The sequence below is a fragment of the Catharus ustulatus genome, chromosome 3, assembly GCF_009819885.2.
Source record: "Catharus ustulatus isolate bCatUst1 chromosome 3, bCatUst1.pri.v2, whole genome shotgun sequence".
Taxonomy (NCBI): domain Eukaryota; kingdom Metazoa; phylum Chordata; class Aves; order Passeriformes; family Turdidae; genus Catharus; species Catharus ustulatus.
The window spans coordinates 11,950,591-11,968,139 of NC_046223.1; the positions used below are offsets into that span (position 1 = coordinate 11,950,591).

Consider the following 17,549-nt stretch of genomic DNA (forward strand, 5'->3'; position numbering starts at 1 on the left):
AGGGACGTGTGTCTTTCCCTCAGCTGCTGCAGTTCACATTCGCCTCACAAATGGGAGCTGAAGTTGATGGCACTTAATACTAGCACACCTCGCAGCCTCGCTGTCACCCTGCCTCTGCTTCAGGGCACAACACAACTGCTGCTTAGGGACAGTGACATCCCGCTCCACTCCTGGACTCAGGACTCATGAGTCAGAGCCTCAGACAACAGCAATTTTAGTTATGGTTCTACTAATTTTAGCTCGTGCTTAACCCACAGCTCCCAAATCCCTGCAATGCCTCTCCAGGTGCCAAAAGCCACAGCTACCCTATACCTCCACGGCCAAAACACACAGCTTCCAAATGAGAACCTCTGGTCCTCTGGTGAACTTACAGAAACTGTACGCTGCAGAAAGACATTTTTCCAATAAAGACAGGAGGAAGGAAACAAGGACAGCTTTATTTACCCTGCTGCTCTGCGCATATCTTAAAGTAAGGAACAAAAGTTCATCTGCACAGTTTCTGTGTTTCAGAGTCCACTCCAGGACACATAAGACAGACTTTGTGCAGACGGCAGCTCAAGGAGTGTCCCACAAGGTGGCAAACAGCCTGCCAGGGCCAGCTTCAACCCCAAGGAGTGAAACGAGAGAGAGGGGCAAGGGAAACAAACACACACTTCACACACTCCCCTCAGAGTAAACTGGGAAAGCTTTTAGAAGTAAATAAACACACACACACCCACCCCCATATTCTCATAAAGCCACCCAAGCAGAATGTTTTAACTAACCGTAGCTGAAGGGTTTGTTTTATAAGAAGAGTTTCCTCAGATTTAGTCAACCTTACCAGCCTCCTCCTCCTTCTCTCCTTATTCACACTAAACTGTCAAAGGGACTTCAGCTCTCTCCAACCAATTAAAAACTAATTGAAGCAACAGACTGGCACTATACAGCCTGAGCAGTCTAAGAGATGGCAGACTCAGCTCATATGAGGCCTACACAATGTGGTAATATTTTATTTTATTTCACCTCATAGCACAAAGAGCTGAAAAGAATATTCACAAGGATCCAACCCTGAAAAAAAAAATTAAATCATTATTGCACTTCAAGTCCACTGGGTTCAAATGAACAGCACGCTTTCTTTACTGGATGTGTGCATCCCAGTGCCTGCAGGTACAGAGGAAGGTTTTATTGGCTCCAAAACTGTGAGGAAGTTATGCACACATGCAGTTTCTCTCTCAAAAAATAAAGCTATGTTAGAACATAAGGTGGTGTGTTTTATTCATTCAAGGAGACTTCTTCACCACTCTAACTGACCATTAAAATGAAATTTGTCTACACCTGGATATAACTGAACATTTTCTGCTTTCGCTAATTCTTTTTGTTACTGCTAGGACAGGAAAAAAGGAATTGTTGAAAAGAAATGTGTCTTTCAGAGACAAACAGAATTCAAAACAAGTTTTTCTGTCAAACCTTTCTACCCTACAGATACTAAACTTTGTGCCTGCATCTATCAACGCATTCTTTTAGAAACTGGACACAAAACCACAAGCACTCTGAAAACATTGCTGTAAATAGAAAATGGGTATAAATGTGCAGCACTGACAACCTAAAAAGTCATCAGCAAGAAAGACTTCACAAACACTCGTAGCTTTCCTACTGAAATTTCTTTGATGCCAATATGCAGACAACATTTGATGAGAAATTCCTGATTTGGGGTCCATAGAACAGACCCGAGGCTGTAAAAGAAGGGGAGCTTGACAAGGTAGGGAAGGAAAGCAGCTGGCGTTAAGGAGCTGGGATTGGTAGACAACCTCCTAACAGAAGTCAGGCAGAGTCCATAGGAGCAAATCTAGGTTTCTGCAATGAAGGATTTTCTTTTTGATACAAAAAAGGAGAGATGAAAAGTGACAGAGGAGAATTGTTTTTGTGTGTGGACAGTAAATGTGTTTTAATTGACTGCAGAAATAAAAGGGGAAGACAGCTGTAAGGCAGCTGGTGGTGATTATTTGGGAAGAGTATGTTTGACACACAATTTAAGCCCTTAAAAAAATCCTCAGTCAAAACCAGAAATGAATGGCAAAGAAAATGCTGAAGTGTGTTTGTAAATGGAGATTATTTAGTGTGGAATCAGAACTCAATAAAAAGTTTAAGGACAATTTCATTGAGAAGAACAGAAGATAAAACATAAGAGAAATTGCACAGTGCTTTCCTTGCACAAGTTATACATGCTACAGTACACCTGTATGAGCAACATCCCAATCTGATCAAAAACTCTGCAGAGCAAGCCCATGACACAACAGCACAATGCACAGCAAAACTAATTCAAAGAGATTCAATATGATCATCCTTGATAGTCAAATGCACTTAGGTACTCATTAAATCCCCTCTAACAACCATGCAAAGCAAGAAAATTAATTGAGCAATGTGACAGCCTGACCCCATGCAGCAAACAAGGATTCTACAGCAACCAGTTAAGCCCAGTTCTTTTGGTGGCCTTCGGCACCGACGGGTTTGCTGGAAAGCAGCAAGCAGAAGGAAAGCAAATCAGTGTGAACCATGGAATCTCAAAAAGCTCATTTCTCTCCCATGCACAATGCATGCCAAATCTTAAGATTCCTGCAGCATCCAGTTATTAAACTACAATAGAAGAGGAAAACAGATGGCTAAAGCCTTTCGGAGGGGGGGGGAAAAAAAAAAAAAAAGAGAAAGATTAAGCCTTACTTCATTTCCAAAAGAGAAATATGTGTATTTGAAAAGGGAAAACCTACTTCAAACCAGACCTAATCGATACAAAAATAGGCAGCTTGCCTCATGGACATGAAGCCTGTCTTCAGATAAAACTTCTGAACCTATGAAAAGTTTAACCCTTTTAAACATCATGGCTCACTGTATTTGTAAGCAGGATTTAAAAGCAAAGCAGTTCATGTCAGAGATGACAGACATTACAAACATTATACAAGAAGTACATGCTCCTTTATCTCTAAAGCAACTCCTGAACACAAATTCTGTATAAAAGCCTCTGTTTACTCTTTTCCAGACTTTGTAAGCAGTTAGCCCCTATGTTCAGGTGAGCAGCTTTCTCACTCATAAAAGCATCCAACGAACAATGACAAGTTAGGAACCTGGCAACCTCAACCCTCGAAGTTCAGCCATTCTCTGTGGAAACCAGTCAATACTACATTTGAAGCCTCTATCGAGTCCTTGACTTGTGAGATATCACACAACAATAAGGAAATATAAAAGCCACCCCAAAGAGCTCATGTGTTAAGCAGCAGATGCTTCAATAGCTTTATAAAACTGCTATCAGAGCTTCAGCTCTACGTACTGGAACTGATCTCTGGGTCAAAGGAGAAGTTTCCTCCTCTGCTGAGCCTGGATCTCAGACAAGCCTTGACTCAGCTGCCTGAACAGAGGCCTCCAGCAGCTGGGCAGCCCCAGGGTACACAAGAGATTGATGCTGGGCTGGTAGCTTGAACCAGGATCAACAGGAGACCTGGGCTTCTGCAGACTGGCAGAAAACCCAAAGGCATCCCAAACTGGGCCTGACACCAATGTTCAGGCAACTGGACCGGGTCCCCTGTACACGTCACAGCACTCCACCTGCCAGGCACACCCAGCACACTCCTGCCCCACACAGCAACCCTCTGCCCTGACAGCACACAGCAGGAAACACAGTGTTTCTGTAGAAGCCTAAGCAAAATGAGTGAGACTGATTTCTGGTTTTATTCAGTGACGCTGCACTGAGGATAAGCACTGAATTAACTCCCTCGTATCACACGTGGTCCTTTCAGGCCAGGGCTGCAGTTCACTGGTGAGGCTGTGTGGAAAATCCTGAGCTGCCCCAGCTTAGTTCAAGGGTAAACAGAGGATGACACACTCCAGCACTTTCAAGCAAGCACCTTTCAAAAAAATCAACTGTTTATATGATTAATGCAAAGTACTATGTTTTTGCAGTAGCAAGAGTCACTAATCCATATTAAAGACCAAGACTACATCTGTTTATTTATTTATTTTTAATGAAAGGTTCTAAATAAACCAACTGTTCAATTTTTCAAAAGTACTGAGCAGCCACAATAATTAGGTCTGGGTCAGTGGGAGCTGCCAAAATGCCACAGAAGTGACTCAGTCCTGTTAATTATCTGAAAAATAAGGAACAGTGACAACACTGGACACTCCATCACGGCCTATCTCCCCCAAACACACTACCAATGAAAAGCAATCATTTTAGAGTGGCTGTCTGTAACCATTTGTAAAGACAAGAATTAGAAATTACAGACAGGACAAAAAGCAAGGAGAGGTTTCAGCCCAATCTGGCCAAATGCTGCTGTACCTAGAGATAATCCTTTAAAAAAGTGAAGCAGCATCATCACAGCAGTGGCAACTTCTCACAGCGCCAGGAGAATGCCAGGGGAAAAAAGAGCAGGACCTATGCTCTAAATTCAAAACAAAACTAAATAACAGCTAAGTTTAAATCAAAAAACAAAACAAACAAAAAACCCCCTCCAATCAATACAAGTCCAGAGGAAACAAAGTGTATTGAAGCCAACCAGAAATTCACCCAACCTTGCAAACCATCCACAATCAGTACAAAAATATTCTAACACACTAGTCATTTTCTGAAGAGTCAGACAAATGCAAAACTAACAGAAGATAGCAGATCATGAAGAGGCACACAGCCTGTTTTGGTCATGCACAATCCTTGCTCACAGACACTTCTTAGTTCCACTGTGTTTATGACTGTGTTGTCATTTACTTTATAATATGAATGGAGCATTCTTTTCCTCCAGAAACACTGCATTGTTAAAATGCCAGTACATTAAAATAACTCGCTGCTTACTACATTTCAATCAAACAAACTACAGACTACAGCACTGACACTTAATATATATTGAGTGCTTTCAGCAAGAACAGCATATGGAGCTCATTTCTTGTGTTTTGTTCTCACAAGAGCCAAACTCAGAGGCAAGACTTAGAAACAGATGAAGCAGTGATCCTGTCAGCATGCACAGAAACTGTATCTTCTCCGAAGTTACAGAAACACTTAGTTGAAGGCTCTCAAAATACATAAATATTTAACCCTTTGTTTCTATAGAAGTTTGACTTAGGAAGTTTGATTTGCAGCAGGAATATAATATTTTAGGTTGCATGCTTAAAGAACATTTTTGTTGAGGTTCTCAAAATAACAGGAAGCAGAATCAAAAAGCTTACAGTCAAAGGACTTTATGAGTTATGTTTTCCCCTATTGTGATTTTTCCTAGAATTCATCCACATTTCACAACCATACTGTTCCTTTGTAATAACCAACACAAGCACTGATCTTGTCTATATTTAAACCCAAGCATGTGAAATGAAGGTTCAGAAGAACGACCTTTTTGCAAAAAATTAGTTGCAAATCTGAGGTTTTGAATGGTTCTCACTACTTCATACACAGATATTTTGCTAGGTGGGCACTCTCAGTTGTGATTAACCACTAGGCTGCCTGTTTCTAAAATAATAAGATACTTCACAAGAGAACTTTTGTATATGACTTTTTCTTAAACCAAGGAAAGGTTAGCTGCAATTCCAATGCAAACATTCCCCTGCAGGATTTATACTTTAGTGCTAAAGCATTCTGCAAATTCTCAGCAACAAGTGAATCAAAATGAAAATGAAACTTAAAACAGCCTAGTTAATGCAAACAGAATACAAAAAGTAATAAACCCAACTGCTGAAATAAACTTGATCAACTAAAATTACTGTAGAAACTCCTCCCTGGGACAGCAGATCCCATGAGGATCAGGACAGACTCTTTCAACTTCTACAGTGTTTCCATTTGTAGTTTACTATGTGAAAGCAAGCTCAACTTCCAGGAAAATTCTGTTTCTTAAATATTCCAGGCGTGAAGACAACTAGCTAAAAAAATCCAAAACGTTTAACCTGACAGTGCTCCTTTAAGACAGAGCAGTGCACAGCCTTCCAGCATATTTGACAGAGATTTCCTACTCCAAGAGATAGAATTTAAATTTGTAGAGGCAATTACTCATAACCAGTGAAAGCAGCCAATGCAAGTGCCAAACGTGCCAACAAGAAGAAAGGCCAAGTATTAGAAAGGAGACTGCAGTTTATTACAAGGCAATTTGAACATCTCAGTCCACAAGGTCTGGAAAGCATTTTGTTCATACCCTGACACTACATGCTCACACTAATGTGAGCAATTATGTCAGCAACATCAATATTACAAATACATAAAACAGCAGTTAAATATTTATATAATGGAGATCTTACCCTGACTATTTTAAAGCTGCCTCTAGTTTTGCCTAGCAGATTTATTTAAGCTCATTTTGCACAGGAAAGACAATGTGCCAGGCCCACACCATTAACTGCTGTCCAGTCAGCTCCAAAGCCATCCAACTGGACCACCATCGCACAAAATTCCTGTCTGACTAAACAAACACCTTAAGGGCATTCCCAAGGACCTGCCTCTTGCCTCTTCCTGTTAAAACATGGAAAATAAAATTGGAAAAGAAGGAGAAACATGACCTCCTCAGGTAAGGAAGTCAAAAGTCAAAATGGGCATCCAACCCATACGTCCCATAACCACCATGCCAGGACTGATCTCCAATGCCTCTGTCAAACAACACAAGTGTCAGGAGATAATCTTCAGCATCACCAAGTTGAAATAGCAGTTGGGAAAGAGCTCATGAGAAACACTAAGAAATAAATAAATAAAAACCAAACAAAAAAGTCCCATTAAAAACTCAAAACCAACAACCAAAACCACACCAAGTCACAGGTGCAAGTTAACGAACTCTGCAAGGTAAAAACAATGCCAGCCTAAAATATCAATCCTACAGAACAAATCCAGTAGGTCCAGGGTAACCATGCAGCAAAGCCAGCACTCACTGAGGAAGACAAGCAGCACATGCAGCTGCTTCTGCAATGGGCTGGCAAGAGAAAGTAAGGGGATGAAAGAGCAATGCACCCACCACACAATACACAGTGAGCAACATCCTTCCTATTTCAGCACCAGCAACTTACTCCACTTTTTATAGCAACATGAGCTGCTTCTTACCATTTTTTGGTGCACTCAACCATCAATTCCTGGTAGGAGGCCACAAACTGGAACTTGGATGCATGTTTCCCAACACGCTGCAGTCTTTTCCAAACTGAAGCCATGATGGTGAGTAATACCAGTCCTCTTACACAGCAGCAACTGTGTGAATACCAATGTAGGTTTCAAAGAGTGTGTGTGCTTGATATTAGCAGATTTATATACAGACACAGTAAAAAGAGTGTGTGAGAAACTTGATGTGATGTCTACAATTCATATTCTGCCTCTCCCCTCCTCAGGGTAAATCCCAGTCTAGCAGAATGGCTCATCACTGGCCAGGAGCAGCATGCAGTAGCAGTAGACATGTAATGGAAAGGAACTTCTCTCATGGAATCATCATTCTTCACACAGTAGATGAAGGGAAGACTGCAGGACTGGAAGACAAATAAGACAGGAATAGAAAGCATTGGTTAATACACTTCATACTAAGTGTTGCAATTGCATGTGATCTCCCACCTTCCAAAAAACTGCAGTCAACCCCAAGAACATAGCCCCTTTCTGTTGTCATCCACATACCACCTCCCCCCAACCCAATAAAATAAATAAATAAAAATACTGCCGCAATTTCAGGAATTCAAACCACGAGACTGTTCGGAAACATATCAACATATCCTATTATCAGCAGCATCATAACTGGCAACAACAACAACAAAGGGCAGCTCAGGGCCACACCGAATCCCTGTGAAGCATCTCCGGGAAGCAACGCAAAGTGGCTGAGGTGCTGCCAATATGCACCCAGAGGGACACGGAGAGATTAAGTTCTTTGTCTTGACGACAAAAGGTGTAACAGTTGTTTTCTCTAACACACCTCTGCTTTCATTCCTCTGCCCACAGAGAAGGACCAAGAAGACAGAAAGGGAATGCTGCTGCCCAAATGCCTGTGCCAGGGTGAGGAGGAGGACAAGAGAGGAAGGGCATTTCCCGAGTCCTGGCTACCCAGGATTCCCCATCTTCCTCGCTGCATCATATAGAAATGGAAATGTTTCTCCATCCTGCACTGAGGAACGATCATCAGGGAGGTGACAAGGGAGAGGACGAACACAGGTGGGTCTCCTCCCTCGGAATGAAAACAGCATCTGCGCTGTGTGCGGATGAAAAAGCCTCTTCGTTAGGAATATAGGGAAGCACAAGCTGGCCGCAGCTGGCCAGAAGTCAGAGTAGGATGGCATCCAGGCTGGAGAGGAGGCTGCCTGAAGTAGAATGGCCCCCGGGAGAGGGGGTCCCCACGGAGCCCCGGGCGAGGAGCGCCTCGCTCCGCCTCACAGCCCGTGTCACCCCCGCGCCCAGCCCGCCGGGGCAGCGCCCCCCGCCCTTGGCCGGGAGCCGGAGCCGTTTAAAAATTAAAACGCCACCGGCGAGGAGCGGGGAAGGGAGCGGCGGGAGGGGACGGGTGGCTCCCCGTGCGGCACTCACCTGCCGCCGGCTCCTCCCGGGCGGTCCCGCCGGGCGGGCGCGCTGGCACCACACGGCAGGCGAGAGTCAGCGCTGCCGCTGCCCATTACTGCGGCAGCCCCGCCGCCGGCAGCACCCTGCGGCTGTCCCCGTCCTCCCGCAGCCTCATGGCGAGCACCAATCCCCCGCCGCTCTCCGCGCCGGGCGGGCAGACAGCGCGGGTCGCAGCGCGCCTCACGCGGCTACCATCGCCCTCCTGCCGGCGTTGCGCCGCGCCTTACCCGGCCCGCCGCTCCCCAGCCCCCGCCGGGCCCGCCCCGCCGCGAGCCCTCTGCAGCACCATTGGCCCGCCGCGAGCCTCAGCAGCCCATTGGGTGCGGTGGCTGTCAATCAGCGGAGGGTGGAGGCGTGGGGGAGGAGGATTTGCATATTATTTTCCCGCCCCCCCCCCCACTCCACGTCCGCTCTGACTGGTCACGGAGCCGGGGAGGCGGGGCCCCTTGTGAGGAGGGGCTACTCGATAGGTCAGTGCGGCCGTCTGTCAGCGCCAAAGCACCCCGCGATTGGCTACGGTGCTTCCTAAAGCAGCTGGATGAGCGCAGGGGCGGGGTCCCACCGCCGGCCCCGGGAGTTGCCGCCGCTCGAGGGCCGGGGAGCGGCGGGAAGGAAAGGGCTGGGGCAGGGCCGGAGGGAGCCGGGAGGGAACCAGGAGGGAACCAAAGATGCCTCCCGTGAGGTGGGCGCGGAGCGGCTGAAGGGAGGGAGCGGCCGTGGATCGAGGCGAGGGACAGTCGGGCAGTCCCTGCGCTGGGCCCGCCCTGAGGAGGGGTCGGTCAGACACCAGGCCTGACCCAAGTCCTGCAGCGCAGGCCCCGGTCCTTTAGGGGCTCCAGAGTTCGGGTGCGGACGGGAAATTGATGGAAATTGAATTCCGCAGGCAGGACGATGTTTCTTTGCTGCTATAACCTGCGTACTCTGGGAGCGGCACCCAGGCGGCGGGGGCTGGATGTTCTGCGCAGTTTTGTGTTAAAGGATCTGCAAGGCAGAAGGGAGCAGTGAGAGGGGTGATCCCTGAGGAATTCGGCTGTGAATTCCCCGCAGCCACGCTGGCTGAACGCTTCACCTACACTGCAGTGCCATGAAGGAGGTGTCGGGACCATGATGCTAACCCTCGGTGCTGGGTTCCAGCATTAATGTAAAATTAACCGGGGACTTACTCCGGTTCCCGCTGCTTGTTGCCCACGTCCCCTCTGGACACTCGTACAGGTGTGTTTAAATTTGGGTTCCCCAAGCGCCATTTGCTGTAGGTGGATTCCAGAGCCAGGGTAGCATGGTTGCGTGATCTCTAGGAGCTAATCCTAAACCTATCAGCCAGCCAAGTCAGAAACTAAGCCAGCTATCAAGTGGAAGCACAGGGAAATAAGGAAGATAATGCAGTGGAGCTCTGAGAGCAGCTGTAAAATTGAAGCCTCGGGGCTTTGCAGTTCTCTGTGTTCTTTCCTATGACAAACGAAATGGAGTCCAAGCCTGATCCACAGTCTGGAAAGCTCCTTATCCCAGTGTTTTCCTCCTTTCCCCTAAGCTGCCTCTCGCTGTGCTGGCATATCGCAGAGGCTGCCAGCGTTCAGTGGCTGGAGTGAAAGGAGGAAAAGAATGCCTGTGTGCATGGCCACAGGCCTAAGCTGAGCTAAGTTACTTCAGAGAGGTTGAATATTTGGGCTATTGAAAAGGTCAGCCCTTGCTTATAATGTATTACTCTTCAGCCCCTTACCCCAGCTGCCAGAGGGTGTGCACTTGGATGGAGCTGTCCTGGAAGAGCCAGTGGTTCTCCTTTTTTTTTAAGTAATCAGTTGTGCTGATTTTATTTGGAAAGTTGTCTTTATTCTGAATATATTACCAAAAGTTAATCTGTGAGCTTCTCTGATTTATCTCTTGAATAACCTGCAGCACCAGCTAATTTGTAAGACATACCTATGACCAAGATCTTACTTTCCTCAAACTGAGATAGACATTTTCTGTCCGGTGGAATAAACACAGAAGGACTGGTGGTTTGTTCAGTGACTTGTGTTTCAAACATCATTATTTATTAACATTTTCCATTTCCTTCATAGCTTTTGGATTCAAGTTACATCAGGCCTGGGAGGTACACGGTGTAAGGCTGCTTTTGCCTTTGCTGTGTGGGGAGAAATACAACACAAAAATTGGACAATAGGCAGTTTATAGATAATTGCTTAAGAGCAGCCATCCTCAGTTCTTGCAATTTTAGGGGAAGCCTTAGGAGGTTTCAAAGAATATGAGGAATTACTGTGGGAGGAAGGGTGAGATCTTCAGCTGCAGATTGGAAGCTAGAGGCCACCACAGCGTTCTTAGGTTACTGGACTGAGTCTTACACCAGACCAACTCCAAGCTCTTGTGACTTCTACTGGCAGCTCACAGCCCAGAGGAACCAATAAATGGCAAGAAGGGATTAGCAAGGACATGGATGAAGAGCCCCAAAGCTCCTCCTTGTGTCAGAGCACGCAGATGGGTCAGCAAGGACCCCCTGTGTTGATTTCATTTCCATATTGCAAATATTTATTGAGTGGTCCTGCTGGCCACAAGCCTGTTTTGTGACAATGACCCAGCTCAAACCATAGCTCATCTCAGCTGAGGCAAGCTTTGGGGAAATGATCACATTTTTACTTAATCCAATATTATGAGCTTGAAAACAAGCAAAGCTGGTTTCACCAAGGTACCAAATGCTCTCTTTTAAGGTCAGTGGCTGAGTGTACAGCTCTCCTGAGTGACTCCCAGAAGGGTCCTTCTGATTACAAAATATGGTGCTTCATTTTATGTAGTGTCAAATCTCTTCTGCAAGCAGGAAGAACAGTCATGTGATTAAAAGGTAGGTAATGTTTTATTATTTAGTGTGTATGACATAATCAATTTAAACCATATGCACATCACATCTGCTGCCTTCCTTGCTGCCAATGGAAGGACAGCTGAGGAAGTGTATTTGTGTTGTTTGTGTATTATTTGTTTTGGAAGTGGCATGGGACAGGATGCTGAGAGCTGCTCAAGCTGGGAAGTTGGTGGGGCTGAGCAGGAAGGCCCCAGAGCAACCTGACCCTGTTCTTTATAAGCAGCTGGTTTCACCAAGGATGCCCTTGCTATCCAAAAACTCATGCTCTGTGACTCCTCTTTTCCCCTTGTTATTTCAACACTCAGACTCCCTTACAATCTCCACAGAAATCCCTCTGTATTTTTTTTTTCTGGATTTTGCCTCCTGCTCTCTGGCTTTGACTGATGGTGGAAGAATTCAAGCTGCCTTGCCCAAGTACAGAGATGATCTATGCTCTATTTCTGTTATTCCTGTCAAGCTTTAAAGCTCTCCAGCCTCTCCCTTATCCTTCAACGCCTCGTCATCAGTGTGACTAAGGACAGGTTGTTCACCAATCAAGAAATGACCTTTGCTAGGAATAGCTGTCATAAATCTCCATTTCTCTGTCCTTCTGTACATGAGCCTGCAGAAATGTCACTGAGGAAATCAAGGAATTGGATTGTGTCAGATTTGCAAGAGCATTCTGCTTTCTGAGGCAAAGGTCTGTATACATGAGGTTACCTATACCTGCCACATTTTAACCTCCTTGTATTTCTAGATCCCATCAAACCTTTGATCCCTTGTTAATGAAAGCAGTGGAAAATTTGCACTGACCTCAGTAATAGGTGTAAAGCACCATTCTCCTGCTCTCCTACATGTTCCTAACTGATGCTCTACACCATAACATTCCATTCTGTAATGGAATAGATAACATTACATGTTTTTTGTTTCTTCACATCCCAACAGTAATTTAAAAATCCATGTATACATACATACACATAACAAATCATACTATAGATAGGAAAAAAAAAAGGAATTTTTTTTAATCCTGCCTTCTTCATTTGTTTCTTGTTTGTTGCTGATAAAATTCCACTCAGATGTCATTTCACATAGTCTGGTAACACCCAGCAGCCATTCTGTATTGGAAGGAGTAATGTTTTGAATATTCCCTCTGCTAAATATCAGTGACAGTTGAAAGGGGTTGTGTGTGTGCAATATCCCATTTTATTTGTGCTCTGAAAGCTTGACTTTGAGAGCTGGGAAAAGGTGATTCCCACATTGCAGAACCAGACAGTCCAGCTCCTATCACAGCCTAGACCAAAAGCAGATCATTTCAGCAATACTCCCAGCTGTGCTTAATGCATGAGGCACAGAAACACCACCATTTGTTCTTGTCTTGCCAGCAAAAGTAGATTTTAGGATGCACTGGTGGACTTGTGTTTTGTTACTACTCATGCCCAGGCTGAGTCGGGCAGCCCAGCCTGGCTCTTGCCTGTGGACCAACTCACCTGTGCAGCATTCCCAGACCAGGTCCCAGCAGAGCTGTGTATAGGCACCCACCCTTTGAAACCTAATCCAGAGCCTGCCCCCCTGGAGAGCCCTGCCACCAAAAACAATCTGCAGAGCCAGGAGCTGGGGTAAGTCACCAGCACCTCTTGGAGATTGTTTGTTCTCCCACTCCCTTGCTGTGGCTGGAGCCTGCAGTTGTATGTGGCGATACCCTGTTGTGCCTCCCATCCAGACTCTGTGCCAGGGGTACCCAAAATGCCAGTTCCCTGACTGGCAGCCTCATGTTACAGCCCCTTTGCTTTCGTGTGAGCAGCTTCATTATGCCACCCCAGAGGCACCAGGTACCCCCTGGCCTGTTCCTCTTAACCCCACTGCCCAAAGTCTTGGAGGCAAAGTCGAGCAGGATGGTTCAGAAAAAGAGCAGATGGAAAACATCCTTACCTGTCTTTCCTTTATCTCCCCTCTCTTGTCTGGCTGACATTCTTCCCAAACCACTCAGCAGTGAAGGGCACGTTGTATTTATCTGCAAAGGAGGTCAAGGACAGGAGTCGCATTCCTGAAATGCAGAAGTCACAATGCAATTCAGCCTCTGGAAGCAAGAGCAAAGATGGGGCGCTGATGGTGGAGACCCATGCTTCAAAAAGCATTCCCCTGCTCCAGAACAGAACACTCTGGATTAGTGATGTTTTTTCCAAGTTTATTGTCAACTCACCTGTCAGTCAGCTTGCAGTGATCTGAATGAGTTTTGTCATTACCTTTTGATACTCATTAAATTGTTTGTACCTTTTAGTAGCCCTTGCTTCTGTCTTGTAAAAAAAATCAAAAAAAACCAAAAGAAGCAGCCTGTATTTTGTCTATAAATAGCAACTTTCAAATTTTTGTCGTGCTTGTTGTCTCCTGTACCCTTCCCAGTTCTTCAATACCCTTCCTGTGTGGTCTCTGTGGCCTTTTTTCAGAGTATAATTATGCTTGTATACAACATCCTGCTGCACTAATGAGGCAAAGAATGCATTTCTCCCTCTCTTTTTAGCATAAAGAGCACATAATGTGGCTGGCAGGACCAGGGCAGTGATGACCTCCTGTACTGGGCACTGGTGAGGCCACACCTTGAGTCCTGTGTTCAGTTTGAGCCCCCCAGGACAAAAGAGACATTGAGGTGCTGGAGAGTGTCTGGAGAAGGGCAGTGAAGCTGGGAAGAGTCTGGAGCATAGTTCTGAGGAGGAGCAGCTGAGGGAGCTGGAGTGGTTCAGCCTGGAGAACAGGAGGTTCAGGAGAGACCTTATCCCTCTCTACAACTTCCTGACAGGAGGGTGAATCCAGGTGAAGCTCTTTGTAAGACCTATGGGAAAAAATAAGAGATAGAGCAAGTTCAGAGGCGGACTTGTTTCCTGGCTCCCATGCCCATTTTACATGATCCTGGCTATGATGAATCTCTGATTAACCTGCTGTAGATGCTTCATGGTGGCACTAAGGAAACTGCAGATTCAGTGGTGGGAAGGTCAAGGAGTGAAGGTTGTACAGCCCCATGCATTTTTTTCTACTGTGATCTTGTTTATCTGAAAATCAGTGGCTGGACATGTAATCAGAATAATAAGCTGGGAAAATGCAAAGTAAGTCTTTTATCTGCATTTCTGTAACTATGACAGAAATAATAAAATGTAACACAGCTGTCTCTAAAGATTATTCAGGAAATTCCTTTTTGTCCAAATATAATGTATGTCACCTTTCATGAGAATGCCTAGTTAAATTTGGATCTACACCATCAGTCATCCATGCAGTTCATCAGTATCAGGGGTACCTTTCCTTGGAGGAAAGGAAATGGCATTAGGAATGCACAGGCCATCATAGATCAAATCTGAGGCTTTCTTGGAAGCTAGTGGAGAAGCAATTACCTTACAGATGTGGTAAGAGAAGCTGTTATGCAAAAAGGTGTCCTTACCAGACTAAGGGGCAAAATTTGTAGCTAACAGCTTGTACAACCAGAATCCCAAACATCACACAGTGGGACATTGGTGCTTGAGGAAAAGTATCTCGAAGCACAGAGTGGAAATATGCATGTGTGGTGTGGCCTTCAGCCTGGAGAAGAGGTACAATTACCACATGAAAATGAACCCCAAGGACCTGCTCATGTATGCAAGACATTCAAGTGGACAAGAGTTTGCAGTAACGGTGTTGAGCAGGCATGAAATGGTGTGGAGAGACTCATCTTTGAGAGGACAAACAAATAATTGTGTTGTAAAAATGAATGCAAAGTTTCCTGCTCCTATTTTCAATACCTCGGCAGCCACCCAGTTTAGATAAATGTCTCTAGTTAATCTGTAAATTAAACTCGATAATCACAGTCAAGCTAGGTAATTCTAGACTCAGAAACTACAGTAAATTCACGAATACAAGCCGCACTGAATATAAGCCGCATCACTGGGTGTTGGCAAACATTTTGGTTTTTGTCCATAGATAAGCCGCACCCGAATATAAGCCACTTTGTCGTTCGCAGCGAGGACCCGCGTGCAATTAGTAACAGAACCGCGGGAGGGCGGGGTTTACTGGCTGAGCTAAGGCTGTGCAGGCTCGGCCCGCTAGGGGCCGCTGACGGGGCCAGGTGGCCCAGCCCGGTGCTGCAGCTCGGGGCCGGCCGCCGCTGCCACTGGGCTCGGTCACCCCGGGTCGGCGCTGCCCCGCGGTGGCAGGCAGGGACGGAGCTTCCCCCGCTCCTACGGCAGCGGCGGCGGGCGGGGACGGAGCTCTCCCGCGCCCGTGGCGCCGGCGGCGGGCAGGGACGGAGTTTCCCTGCTCCTGCCGCGGCGGCGGCGGCGGGCGGGGACAAAGCACCCCGTCGGCTCCCCGAGCCGCGGCAATGGCTGCGCGGGGCTCCCGTCGGCTCCCCGGGCCACAGCAATGGCTTGCGCGGGGCTCCTGTCGGCTCCCCGAGCCGCAGCAATGGCGGCGCGCGCTTCCCCCCCCTCCCCGGGCCGCGGTAGGGGCGGCCCGGGTCCCCCCTCTCCTCCCCGGGCCGCAGCAATGGCGGCGCCGGGCCCCCCCCGTCTCTCCCCTGGGCTGTGGCAGTGGAGGAAAGAGAGCTCTCCCGCCTCTCTCCCCGCCCCCCGTGCTGCCTACAGGGAGCCAGGCTCCACCCGCGGTGCAACAGAGTAGCGATTTGTAACAATCGCAAAATGCCGACTTTGCAGCTGCTCGGCTCAGCACTCTGGCAGGCACTTCTGAGGTTGTATTAGCCGCTCCTGATTATTAGCCGCATTTCCGGTTTAGGAGCAAAATCTTAGTCAAATTGGTGCGGCTTGTATTCGTGAAATTACTGTATTCTTCATTTTGCCCAGATTAACCCACTGGATTTAAATGGTGTTGCAAGTTATTTTTAACTGAGTTATCATAATCTCCCTCTATACTTTTAGACTGTGTGTATTAAAGTCACATTGTCAGAAAATACGGGGACAATTATCTTCCAGAAATAAAAGAGCTGACAAATGGGATGTAGGACTTACATTACCAGATCATGGTCATGTTTAGTCTCCTTCTGTTTACCCCACTTCACAATTTTATTTCTGTTATTTCTGTTAAATTCCTGTGCAAGAGCTATGGAGGACATGCAACCTTAAGGACCACATATCCCTATGGCCCAGGTAAGTGCTGGGAACAATTCCATTGCTGCACTAAGAGATGCAACCTAATCAATCACCAAGATACCTTCCTTTCATCCCGAACCACAGCTCCAGAGCTCAGCAAAGGACCTGCACAACAAAAGCATAAGGCTGCTAGAGGCATCTTAGCATCTCTCTTCCTGGCAGAAATTCCTGTATCAGCCAAGCTAGAAGAATCTGTCTGTTTGGGGAAACAACAGGTATATCAAACATTCTGGCAAAGCCCAGGAGAAATGACAGTTCAATGATGTTGAAAAGAAAATTATCAGAGAGAGATTCATTTGTCTGACAGTATGTCTTTATGCTCTCCACTGAGGAAGAAGAGTCTTCTCATGCATATTGAATTTACTTCTGGTGCAAGTCAACCTCTGTCAGTAGGACTGTTAAAGTTTTAGGAAGTTTTAGGGTTTAGGAAAATGGGTGATTGCTGCTACCTGGCATCTGCCCCCTGCACACCTCAGAGCACCAAAGCTTTCCAGCCACTGCTTCTGCCGCCAGCAATGCTCGTTTTACACCATGGTTTGGGGCATAGCATTCTGCACTATACTAACATCTATCAAAACATTTGCCTGAGAAGGGACAGCCAAATGTGGGGCTGCAGGCCATGGAAAGCCCGGAGTCTGGTTTTGGAAAACAGGTAAGGGAGCAAATGGTGCCTGTTAACAGGCGTGGAAGTCCCAACCCATTTCTCACATGACTTTGCAGGTGAAGTACCCTGCACTGCTGGCTATCTGGGGCCATCTCTTTCTGCAGGACACAGCAAAACTTGACCATGTTTTGCCACAGCCGGCCCCACAGACTGCTGTGGTGTTGCAGCTTGTGCAAAAGCAATAATTCCTGAACAGGTATATAATGATGCTGTAGAACAAAGAAGACATAGAACAATGTTCTACTCAGAGTATCTGCAGCAGCTGTGTATCACACACTCACCATCCATTCTCCTTCCAAGACATCCATGAGCTAAAAGCTCAGATACAAAGTAATGCCCAGAAGTTTCAGGTCCTTTTTTCTGATTATGCTCCTGCTGTTCTGCACACCATTCTGGCAGCCCAAAGGTGGCAGCAACCCA

General features: G+C 46.4%; 1 protein-coding gene across 9 annotated transcripts in view; it reads right to left on the reverse strand.

Annotated features, from left to right (window-relative positions):
• The window catches only part of EHBP1 (EH domain binding protein 1), a 212,207-nt gene extending 203,490 nt beyond the window's left edge, over positions 1-8,717 (reverse strand). For 3 of the 9 annotated variants that reach the window (XM_033054322.1, XM_033054320.1, XM_033054323.1), the window contains exons 1-2: positions 8,480-8,717; positions 7,028-7,440 (exon numbers count right to left, since the gene is read on the reverse strand). In XM_033054322.1, coding sequence (XP_032910213.1) covers positions 7,028-7,131 — 104 coding nt within the window. In that variant the 5' untranslated portion in view covers positions 7,132-7,440; positions 8,480-8,717. Of the gene's footprint in view, positions 1-7,027; positions 7,441-8,479 lie in introns of those variants that run through there. The other 6 variants (XM_033054321.1, XM_033054319.2, XM_033054318.1 and 3 more) reach the window with 2 other exon arrangements.
• Positions 8,718-17,549: the final 8,832 nt, after the last annotated feature.